This window comes from Mesoplodon mirus, assembly GCF_964341445.2.
Source record: "Mesoplodon mirus genome assembly, chromosome: 3".
Classification (NCBI taxonomy): domain Eukaryota; kingdom Metazoa; phylum Chordata; class Mammalia; order Artiodactyla; family Ziphiidae; genus Mesoplodon; species Mesoplodon mirus.
Genome location: NC_138978.1, coordinates 95,853,648 through 95,866,532, shown reverse-complemented (window position 1 = coordinate 95,866,532; position 12,885 = coordinate 95,853,648). Strand labels below are relative to the sequence as shown.

General features: G+C 35.1%; 1 protein-coding gene across 1 annotated transcript in view; it reads right to left on the bottom strand.

Annotated features, from left to right (window-relative positions):
- The window catches only part of SLC30A7 (solute carrier family 30 member 7), a 79,670-nt gene extending 66,785 nt beyond the window's left edge, over positions 1–12,885 (bottom strand). Inside the window, exons 1-2 of the mRNA XM_082616183.1 lie at positions 12,607–12,885; positions 12,286–12,387 (exon numbers count right to left, since the gene is read on the bottom strand). Of these exons, the coding sequence (XP_082472309.1) occupies positions 12,286–12,387; positions 12,607–12,686 (182 nt within the window). The 5' untranslated portion in view covers positions 12,687–12,885. The remainder of the gene's footprint in view (positions 1–12,285; positions 12,388–12,606) is intronic.

Here is a 12,885-nt window from a genome sequence, read left to right as displayed (position 1 = left end):
TGAAAACTGAGAGTGAAACAAGAACACTGAAAAAACCCTCCAGTACTCAAAATCCTACACTAAGCACAAAGTGGTAGAAGCCTCTGGAAAAATGTGACGTCTGTGGCTTGTTGACATTAACTAGCAATATACCACAATACAAAAGCCCAGCTCCACTATTGATCAGATAAGTTCAAAACCCCCATGCTGACAAAACAAAACAAAACAAAAAGGGCATGCACATTTCTGGGCATAAATACTACTAACCTCAGTTTCTATTATTCTTTTAAACATAATATCCAGCACTCAATAAATATTTATAAGGCATATAACAAGATCAAGGTAACAAAATAGTAAGACCCATTGTTAAGAGCTGAAACAGTCAACAGAATCAGAAGCAGAAAAGTCCCAGAGATTAGATTGTAATACGGGCTTTAAAACAAATATGATTAATATGTTAAAGGATGTGGTACAAAGCTGGAGAAAATTTATGAACAAACAGAGACTTTCCACAGAGATAGAAACTATAAAATAATCAAATGGAAGTGATAAAAACTTTTAAAATATCATAGTATTAAAGATTAAAAATAACAAACATGGGCTTCTGAGCAGACAGGACACAGAGAGAAAGAATCAGTTAGGTCAAAACAAATTATCCAAAGTAAAACACAAAGAAGAAAAGGAATGAAAAAGAAAAAAAACCTAAAAAGAACAGAACATTCAAAACCTATCAAAGCATCAAACAGACTAAAATACATGTATTTGGATTCTCAGTAATAGAGAAGAAAGAATAGGGTAGAAAGAGCATTTAAAGAGAAAATGCTTGAAGAGTTTTCCAAAATTAATGAAAAACAAATCACATATCCAAGAAGCTTAATGAAGTACTAGCAAGGGAAAAACCCTACATACCTCACAAATTGCTGAACACCCAACAGAAAGAGAAAATCTTGAAAACAACCAAAAAAAAGAAAGAAAGAAAAATTGGATACAGAAAAACAAAGATAAGATTAATAGCATATTTTGCTTCAGAAACTACTCAAGGCAGAAGGCAATGAAGCAATGTCTTTAAAGTATTGAAAGAAAAAAAAAGTGTCAACCTAAAATTCTATATCTAGCAAAATATCTTTCAAAAATGAAGATAAAATAGATTTTTTTCAGACAACCAAAACTGAGAGAATTCACTGCCAGCAGATTTGAACTACAAGGATAAAAAGTTCTTTAAGTCCAATAATGATACCAGATGGAAACTTAGCCTTGTATGATGATCACTGAAAATGATAAATAGGTGTAAAAATATTAAAAATAACTTTAGTTTAGTATCTTTAAAAGATAATTGAGAATAGAAAAAAAGAGGAAAAAACAATAACCCAAAAGTTGGTTCTTTGGAAATATCAGTAAAATTCACAACCTTTAAATAAACTGACCAAGAAAAAAGAGAAAGGGCTCAAAGTACTAAAATCAGCAATGAAAGTGAGATACTACTACTGACTTTATAGAAATAAGAAGGATTATAAGAAAATACTAGGAACAACTAAATATAAACTAATAAATTAGATAACTTAGATGAAATAAACAAATTCCTAGAAACAATCTAGCAAAACTGGGTCAAAAAAAATCTAAATAGATTTATAACAAGTAAACAGATTAAATTAATAATTTTAAAACTTTCAACAAAGAAAAGCCTAGGCCCAGATGGCTTCACTGGTAAATCCTACCAAACATTTAAAGAACAATAAATATCAATCCCTTACAAACTCTTCCAAAAAAACAAAAGATGAAGGAACACTTCCCAACTCATTGTATAAGATAAGCATTACCCTGATACCAAAATCAGTCAAAAGACACCACAAGAAAAGAAACTACAGACAAGTATTTTTTGCAAACACACACACAAGAATCTTCAACAAAATACTAGCAAATTAATTCAGCAATATATAAAAGAGTATACACCACAACCAAGTGGGATTTATCCCAACAATGCAAGGTTGGTTAACTACATGAAAATCAATCAATATACTACATCATATCAATGGAATGAAGGACAAAACCCACATAATCATCTTAATAGATGCAGAAAAGCATTTCACAAAATCCAACACTTTTATGATGAAAACTCAACAAACTTGCTATAGAGGGAACTTCCTGAACTGATAAGTGGCATCTATGAAAACCCCACAGCTAACATCAGCATCACTAGTGGCCAAAGACTGAATGCTTTCCCCTAAGATCAGGTACAAGATAAAAACGTCCCCTTACCACTTCTATTTAACATAGTACTAGAGGGTGTACAAGGGCAATTAGGCAGGAAATGAAATAAAAGGCACCCAGACTGGAAGGGAAGGAGTAAAACTATCTCTATTTGCAAATGGCATGATCCTGTATATACAAAATCTTAAAGACTCTACTAAAAAACTGTTAGAACTAATAAATGAGTCTGGCAAGGTTGCAGGATACAAGATCAACATACAAAAATGAATTATTTTCCTATATAATGTGATGCACAAAAATGGAATTTAAAAAAATTTCCATTTACAACAGCATCAAAAAGAATAAATAATTAGGAATAAATTTAACAAAAAAAAGTACAAAAGCTATACTCTGGAAACTATAAAATATTGTTGGAAAAAAATTAAAGAAGACCTAAATAAATGGAAAGACATCCATGTTTATGGATCAGAAGACAATACTGTTAAGATGGCAATACTTCATCAACTGATCTACAGATTCAACTCACTTGCCATCAAAATCCCAGCTGACCCCTTTGGAGAAACTGACAAGCTGCTCTTAAAACTCATATGGAAAAGCAAGAGATATAGCATAGCCAAAACAATATTGAAAAAGAAAAGCAAAGTTGGAGGACTCACACTTCCCAATTTTAAAACTTATTATAAAGCTACAGAAATCAAAACAATGTGGTACTGGAATAAGAAAAAATGTATAGATCAGGAATAGAATTTAGAGTTCAGAAATAAACTCTCACACATTTATGGTCAACTGTTTGTTGACAAGGATGCCAAAATAGTTCAATGGTGGAAAGAATAGTGTTTGCAACACTGACACAACTGGATATCCACATGCAGGAAATGATTTTTGACCCTTACTTCATATTATACACAAGGGTTAACCTAAAATGGATCAAAGACCTAAACATAAAAGCTAACGTATTCACAACCTTGGATTGGGCAATGGTTTCTTATATTTGATATCAAAAGCACAAGCAACAAAAGAAAAAAGAGTAACAGACTGGACATCATTGAAATTTTAAAACTTTCATGCTTCAAAGGACATATAAACAAAGTGAAATGACAGTGCACAAGTGGGAGGAAATATCTGCCAATCATATATCTGACAAGGGGCTTGTATCCAGAATATATGAAGAATTCTTAAAGCTCTTCAAAAAGAGAAATTATCCATTTTTTTAAATGAACAAAGGATCTGAATAGACATTTCTCGAAAGAAGACATACAAATGGCCGATCAGCACTAGAAAAGTTACTCAGCATCATTAACTACAATGCAGGGAAATGCAAATCAAAACAATGATAAACAACTTCACATCCACTATGATGACTACAATAAAAAAGCCCAATAATCTCAAGTGTTGGTGGAGAAACTGGAACCCTCACACACTGCTGGAATAGTATTTGGTAATAAAAATAAATGAAATACTGATACATGTAGAACATGGATAACCCTTGAAACCATTATGCTAAGTGAAATAAACTGTCACAAAAGATCATATACAAATGAGTTCATTTATATGAAATGTTCAGAATAGGCAAATATATATAGACAGAAAATAGATTAGTGATTGCCTAGAATTGGGGCAGATCAGGAGATGAGAGAATTGGAGGGCAATTGCTAGGGGTGCAAGGTTTCCTTCTGCAGTAATAAAAGTGTTCCAATATGGACGGTTGTGATGGTTTTACAACTCTGTGAATACTATACTAAAAGCCATTCAATAGTAGACAATAAATGGGAGAATTTTAAGGTATATGAATTATATCTCAATAAAGCTGTTTTAAAAAAACATATCTGACAGTCTAAGGCAGGGTGAGCAATCTATGGCCCACAAGCCATATCTGGACCACCATTCATTTTTGTAAACAAAGTTTTACTGAAACACAGTTATGCTCATCTGCTTATACACTGTCTACGGCTGCTTCTGTGCTATAACAGTAGAATGGAGAAACTGTGACAGAGATCTATGACCCTTAAAGCCTAAAATATTTACTATCTGCTGTCAACAGAAAAGGTTTGCTAACCTCCAGTATAAAGCCAAAATAGGAACACTGTATTGTAGGGTTTACATAAACGTGAAGTGTATGACAATAATAGCACGCAGGGACTTCCCTGGTGGCACAGTGGTTGGGAGTCCACCTGCCAGTGCAGGGGACATGGGTTTGATCCCTGGTCCGGGAGGATCCCACATGCCACAGAGCAACAAAGCCCGTGCACCACAACTACTGAAGCCCACACACCTAGAGCCCGTGCTCTGCAACAGGAGAAGCCACCGCAATAAAAAGCCCACCCACCGCAATGAGAAGCCCATGCACAGCAACGAAGACCCAACACAGCCAAAAAAAAAAAATTAATAATAATAATAGCACACAGGATAGAAGGAAATGGAAGTGTATTATTATAAAGTTCTTACAAGACACATGAAGCGACATATTATTTGTGATGTTCAAGATTTGTATTACACATGCTTTAAAAAAAAGCCACTGGGGGGGTGGGGCAGGAAATCCTATTGGGCAGAGGATCCTGTACCAACACAAAGCAGATGTTTTGCTCTGACCAAAGAAGGAGGAGGAAACTCACTCTCACCCAAGACCATCTACATAAATGTGACAGACTTTGGCTATCACCAAAGGAAGGAAAAAATGTTAAAAACAAACAAACAAACAAAAGAAAAACAAACAAACCAAAAATCATACCCTTGAGGCCCAGGCTCACAGGGCCTGCCTAAGATTGAGGCTTGGTCAAGTTAATGAATGCCCGTCTGCCCTCACCACAAACCTCACACTGAGTAACAATCAACAGCAGTCTATAGCAGGGGGAGGGTGTATTGAGCATGAAGAGAGAACTTCTGTGACACATGCATATGAAGAATACTGGAAACAAAAGGCCTAATCGCCTGTCAGAAGATGCATGCCTATTCCTAGTCATAAATACTACTACCTCAATATCTACTGATCTCTACTCACAATGTCAAGGCTTTGATCAAAAATTTCAAGAAACACAAAAAACAGCAAGCAAAATAACTCATTGTGAAGAGATAAAGCAGTCAACAGAACCAGACCAAGATGCTGGCCCAGATATTGGAACTATCAGAACTATAATTAATATGTTAAAGGATCTATGGAAAAGATGGGAAAAATGCATGAATCAATGCGAAATTTCAGCAGAGAAATGGGAAGTACAAAAAAAAAAGATTAAATGGAAATGCTAGAAACAAAAAACAAGGCGTCAGAGATGAAGAATTCTTCCAATTGGCTTATCAGCAGACTGGACAGAGCTCAGGAAAGAAATCAGGAAACTTTAGGATAGGTCAACAGAAATATTCTGAAAGCAAGCATATCAGCAGCTCAATCTTTAAAAAGCAAGAAGTATCAGAATGGTTAAGAGCACTACTTCTGAAGTCAGAGTATCTGGGTTCAAACCCCAGCTCCACCATTTACTAATTCTGTGACTGTGAAGTTGTTTAACAACTTTGGACCTCAATTTTTTAGCCATCATTTAAACAGGTAACAGTAAAAAATGTCATAAACGTTATAACTGAATTAATATACGTGAAACACTTATTACAGTGCTTGTCACATTAAAGCCGCATCGATATTCCCATTATTACTATTATTATTAATATTAATACCTTATAATATCTAGTGTTCCCAGCATGATCCATAGGTCTCAATATTTGGTTATATGCTACAGCTTTCTTCAATTGTAAGCGCTACAAACTAAAAGTCAAAAACATTCTTCATAGAAGTCGAAAAAGCAGTTTTTACATTTCCTTATAATTTAGGATAATTATAAAATTAGAAAGTGAAGTAAAGCACATTACTCACCCACACAGAAAGGAACAAAAATTTCTCAAAAATCATTATAAAGTATTTTGAAAATGTCTTGTTTTATCATGAACCTTGTATATTTTATTCAACTATATACAGATGCATAAGATAGTTTAAGTACTATCTATACTTATCTGATAACCAACTCAAAGCAGAATAAGAAATAGTGAATAAATGGAAAAGGCTGAGTGAGAAAATCAAAACCTGAGAACAAGGTTCTTGCTATTCAAGCAATCCTCTCAGATTTATAGTTATTTTAAGATTTTCCTTGGATAGTTAGATCACCATAAAACTACATACTTGGCACTTTATAGCTTTGTAACACTGAAAATAATAATTTAATTATATTTTGAGGTATGAAAGACCCATTTGAAGAATATCTCTGTAATGTGTTATAAAACCCATAAAAACATTGTTTATGATTTTTTCTATGCTCTGATAAAGGACTGATGTGGTAAGCTATTTTTTTTTTTTTTTTTTTTTTTGCGGTACGTGGGCCTCTCACTGCTGTGGCCTCTCCCGTTGCGGAGCACAGGCTCCGGATGCGCAGGCTCAGCGGCCATGGCTCACGGGCTCAGCCGCTCTGCGGCATGTGGGATCTTCCCAGACCAGGGCACGAACCCGTGTCCCCTCATCGGCAGGCGGACTCTCAACCACTGCGCCACCAGGGAAGCCCTATGGTAGGCTATTTTTAAAATTTGGTTTCAGAAAACTCTGCCTCTATTCTGATAAAACAATATAGTTGTGGTGTTGCAGTAAAACCTGACAATGAGAATCTTTACCCACCCTGCCTTGATTTCATGAGATTTTATAACCAAATTTAAAAGTCAATTTCAGCAACGATATTAGGCTACATATTTAATAGGTTTATTTTTTTCTCTGTATATGTGGTTTTTAAAGTTTTTATTTCTTAATTGGAGGGTTTTATTATATATATGACTTTTATTCTAAATAACTGTAAATTAGTTGTAGAAGAAGGCAAGTATTCATGCTAAATAAATATAAATTTTAAAATTTACTGATTTATTGATCTACATATATTAGTGCAAGAAAAGGGTAAACCTCTACTGTATACTAGAGCAATCAAATTCCCTTTTAAAGAGGCTTAGATATGGCATGGCAATTTTAATACTCATCAAAATGAGATTTTGATTTTATTTAAACTTTAAGTAAATTTAATTGTCATTAAAGTGTTATTTTATTTTTAGCATATCATAAAACATGATTCTACCTGAAATAATACTTCCTCTTCTGAGGTAGTAGAACATCATGTTCTCTTAAAGCATTGTGATATGAGATCTTTTCACCTAAACCTGGTATCATGATTGGAAAATTACTTAGTTACAACTATGTAGACAAACTCATGTGAAAAAAGTCTACTTCTAGTTCTCTTCTCACCTATTATATGTCAAAATAGTGTTCATGAGGAATGTCAATTTTCCTGCTCATCTTCAATATCAGCAAATGTTTCTGATTATGAATTATCACTTAAACTACATGGCATAAAATTCCTTAGAAAATAAAGGTAGCATAGAGAATATTTAAGGGTATATGATTTACGTATCAAATGTGACTTGATTAAAAAAATTAGTTGCTAAAAGCAGCCTACTCGTTTTAGGCTCCTATCTTTAAACACTAAATACTAAAATGTATTTTTAAACATTTTTTTTAAGTGACCACTTTCTAAGGACATTTTTATAAAGAAAACTTCTTAGGATATAAAAAAGAAACCTGATCACTGAAGCAAAATATAATAAATGTGAACAGAACATTTGGCAAAAGAAACTTATGAAATGGATTTATTTAAGGTCTATTGAAGGAAAAAACAAAGAAAGGGGGAAAGAACCTATAAATTGAGAGGTATGAGACATATCAACCAAATACCATAGATGTTGTTTAAATTCTGATTTGTAAAACCAACTTTAAAAAGATTTATTTAATAAGAGATATGTGAACACTCACTGGACATTTGATATTAATAAAGTATTAATTTTTATAGGTCACAATGACATCAGATTATGTTAAAAGGGGGGCTCTTATGTTTAAGACTCAACTGAAGTAGTTATGGAAGAAATTATACTATATCTGGTATCTGCATTAAAACAATTCAATGGTGACAAGTGTAACAGATGAAACAAAATAGGCCACATGTTAATAAACATTAAAGCTGGGTGATGGATACATGAAGTCCACTAAACTCTCTACTTTTATATACATTTTCCACAATAAAAAAATTTTTAAAGGTCTACTGGTAACTAGGCTAACAGCATATTTACAGTGGTTGTTAGACATTAATTCAAAATCGAAGATAGGGAATCATCAACTTGGGTTCCATGAGATAGAAAGGGGGTAAGAAACTATCAACTATCGATTAATTAGCAAGAATTAGAAAATCCTTAGAATCCTGATATTTGTATAAGTTGTTAAACTCATGAGAGTTACAGTGAAAAACCCACAACTCCACTACATTCCATATAACCCTTTACTGTAAAGAAAAATTCTCAGCAAAATGGAATAGAAATCTACATTTTTAAAGTAGAAAAAAAAAACTATAGAAAAGCAAAAGTCATCACCATAACCTGGTAAGTAATGTCTTTTGGGAAGAGAACGGAAAAGCTGATGAAAGTCTACGACATTGAAATTTTTTAATGCTATAGAAAAATACGTAACTAATGGAAGCCTTTTTCTTTACCAAGGAAGTACTTTACAAACATATGCTGTGACAGACTTTATAAGAAGTAGGACCAAATGAGTGACTGGTATGGCCTAAAACATTTCTTTAACACATAATTACTTTGCTAATACAAAGACATTTACCTTTAGAGTTAAATGAGTTTCCTCTATGTCTAAGGGGGAAAATGGTTGTAACAGCTTTGGTAGAAAGTATCACTGAAATTAAGAATTTTAAGACAGTGAAGTAAACATAAAATAGAAGAGCATAAAAACAAAGAAAGCAAACTATAGTAACATACTAGGGAAAAAATCACTGTATAGTAGAAAATACTTGGATAACAGGTACTTCTAGGCTCTTCTGCTACTCTGGAAAGTAAAAAACTCCCTGGGCCTCCTATACTTTTCCACCTGTAGAAGAGGTCCGACCGGCTTATTTCTCTTTCTAGTCCCACTTCATGAGCCTACATATGCCCTTTCTTCATTAGTGAAAAATCCTTGACTTTCAGTAGAATACCTTGTTGACTGGAGCAAATATGGCATTTGCAACTGGACATGAACATGTGACAAAGGTTAAGCCACTGAAATATCAGTGAAAAGTGTTGTGTGTTAGCGTCCAGATAAATCTCCTTAAAAGACACTCTACATACCTTTTCATTCTGGACATTCTGCTGCTAGGGATGGCTGGAACTCTAGTAGCCACTTTGGAAATAAAGTTTTATCTTGTTTAGGCAATCACTAATTTGGGGTTTTTCTAAAACTTGAGAAAGAACTTAATCCTAGATGGTACAAAACACATTGTTTATATATACCATTCTACCATGAGATTAGTTACTCAACGATAAATAAGTAAATGAAAATAAATGCTAGAAGGAAAGGAACCCTAGAAGGAAAGATCACATATGGTATTCCTACCATTTTCTTACTAAGAATAAGAGAAAAGAGGGGTTTAATGTCCCCCCTCACCCTGCCCCAAATGGGGTAGTTAGCATGGTTAGTTTAGGGAGGTTAATTCCATATATTCATTATTCCTTCATTCTTTCATTCTGTAAACATGTATTAAGCGTATGCTTAATACCAAGTACTAAGGTGCCTGAATAAGACAGAAGAGATCCCATTTTAATAAAGTTTACATTCTAGTAGAAAGGCAAAAGGCACTGGATATTTAATGAGGGAAAATATACAGAGAGCTTAGCTATTCTCCACTGATGACACATTTTCACCAACAAAAATATAAACCAAGTATAATTAAGTTCTTATTTAAAATGAAGGTGTTGAATAAGAACCAAAACTATTTAACATTTGTTGCAACTAGATCAAATGTTTCTAGGAATCTTTATTCATGAAGAGAAAGAATGTTTTAACTATCTTTTAATTCCATAATGGAAAAAAACTCTTGACATTTCATAACATCTTGAAGCTTAACTTTTACATAATGCAAAGGAACACAGAAATGACTATGACAAAAACAAAAAACAAGTTTTGGTAACAAATTTACTCAAGGAACTTAAAATCTAATTGAACCTTCAGGAACAGAGATAATCTAGTCATATAAAGAAATTGTTGATCAGTCAACAAAGGGGCCCAAAATTTGTTGTGTCTAAATAAGACAAAAAGCCAGATTATGAAAAGGCCCAAGCAATTTCCAAGTCTGCCAAGGCTTCAACAGGAACACATTTGTACTCCCAATTAGCTGATAAAAATTAATATTTGGGGAAAAGTGATTGTGGATGTGGAGGTTAACATAAAAATGTATACCTGCTAATTAATCTAGGCATGACAGACAGTGGTTCAGAGCTAGACTGCAAATCTGTAAGATATAACACAAAGGGAGTAAACTGGAGGAGAAAAGGCCTAAAATTAAAAGAACAAGCTACCTGAGGGCAGAACAAGTCATGCATCACTGATGTTTTCCTTATGTACTGATGAATATTGACTAATGGCTTAGAAAACAATGGTTTTAGTAATTTCCTCAATGGATCTCTACAGATCAAAAGAATTACTTTCCATAAAGAGATGGTTTAGGTACTTCAAATATGAATCCCTTGAACAAGACATTTCACATAGTAATTTATGCAATGGAAAGCCATAGTGAAATATAATGTATTGTAATATAAAGTAATTGTAGCAAAACTATACGTAGGCAAACCAAGATACAGCCTTGATACAGCCAGCACATATGCCACAATATGGCATAATTTAGGAAGAAGAAAATATAAAATATAGTATAAATATCACATATTTATAATAAAGTATGATTATTTCAATACAAGCTAAGACAATAGAGTGCTTTTAACATGTACAATATATTGAAGGGTGTTAATATTACAGGACACATATATCGGATTCCCAGAGGATTAAAAATGGTTATTACATATACTGATATTTTATTGTTTCAATATGCCTTTTACACTTAAGTGGTGACTAAACCAATAACCGCCATAATCTGCTGAGTATTTTTGATAAAACTGAATTGACATTTGAATTTAAAAGTCCACCTTTTCATATGAAAGTATACATGTCACAAAAACTGGTGGTATCGCCTAATGTCATTGTTCAATCTCAATAGAGATAAAAATCAAGAACAGCAATTCTCTCTGAAAATGGACCTTAAAGGACAGATACTAAGTCTATTTAATTAATAGGAAATAAAGCATAGATGGTATAGGTTTTATTTTGGGGTCCAAGACCTATTTCAAGAAACCCAAGAAAAAACTTAAGTTTTACATAAAATTTTGAAGTGTTGGCTATTATGAGATTCTCAAATGAGTATGATATTTAAAGAGGAATCAGTACACCTACAAGTGAGATGATCTTATCGTTGCTGAACAATTTTACAAGACCTTAAGTTATTCAACAGCAAACACCTGGATAACAGTACTGCATCTTCACAGTTACACTGGATAGGCCTCTTTCCATTGCAGTTAAAAACAAAAACAACCAAAGGTGACACCAAAAACCATCAACTCAAGAGATGTAAGGCTTTTAGAAAACTATATGGGATCTTCTACCGCAGTCAAGACAAAAGGAAAATCATGATACAGTTTCAGCATAAAATTAAAAGAGAATGAAAATATGTTTCTTTGGATATCCCCTTTATAAACCTCTTCCTGGTTTCAAGACCTAATAACAAACTAAGTAGAACATCTCAGATATTCCCTCTCGGAATTTTAAGGGTGAATCCCAAATGCCACTCCCCCACAGAGTGGCAGGAAACGCGTTTCTCCCAATTCCAAGAAAGTGGACAAAGCTAAGGTGTGTAAAGACAAAAGGCTCTCTCCATCTGTCAAAATGAGGAGGGGACTTGTCACTCCGGTTTGACGGAGTGGGGGAAGGTGGGAAAAGGAAGAGGGGACCTAAATCTTAACTGCTGCACGTGATGGCCTCGGCTCTTAAGAAATGTAACCGTGTCAGATTGGTGTGGATATGCGAAAGCAACTCAGCAGCAGAGGTGGTGGCAAAGGCAAGGGCTGAACCTCCTGATGAGGAGCTACGTGGCATTAAGCAAACAGTGCTTCGTCTCCCCCACCCGCTGCTTCCGCCCCAACCCTTTCCCCTTTGGTTACCAGTTGCTCCAGATGCCGTACAGTAGTTCAACGAAAGCGAAAGAGAGGTTCAGGCACAGGAAGAAAAACAGGTTCCGAGACGTCTTGTCCGACAGGATAGACCTAAGCATGACACAAGTAGGGAATAGCCGGGAAAGTCAGAGGACTGCCGGACCGGGAGGTTGGGTTCCCCTTTCAGGACCCTCCCAGTCCACCCGTTCCTATCCTCATACAAACAAGGGTGTCCCTGACGCTTCCTCCCTGGACCTCGGGCCATCCTTAGGTCTGGGCCTTTTCCCCTTCTGCCGGACACCCCCTTCCCGCAAATACGGCACCCCGCACCTAAACCAGCCTGAGATCTTGCCGAACAGATTGAACTTAGGTGGTTTGTATTCATCGTCCTTGATGGACAGGGGCAACATCTTCTCTGCCCGGCGAAGGGCCGGGTCTACTCCCCTCTAGTAGTGGCTCCGTGGGTGATGGTAGTGACAGTGGTGACGCCTCAGATGGGAACCTGGGAATCCCGCTTGCCCCGGGCCGCGCGCCGCTTCGAGACAGACAGACTCAGACACACACCGGAGAACCCGCCGACTTCCGGCCCGAGCCGCGCAACGCGTCCTG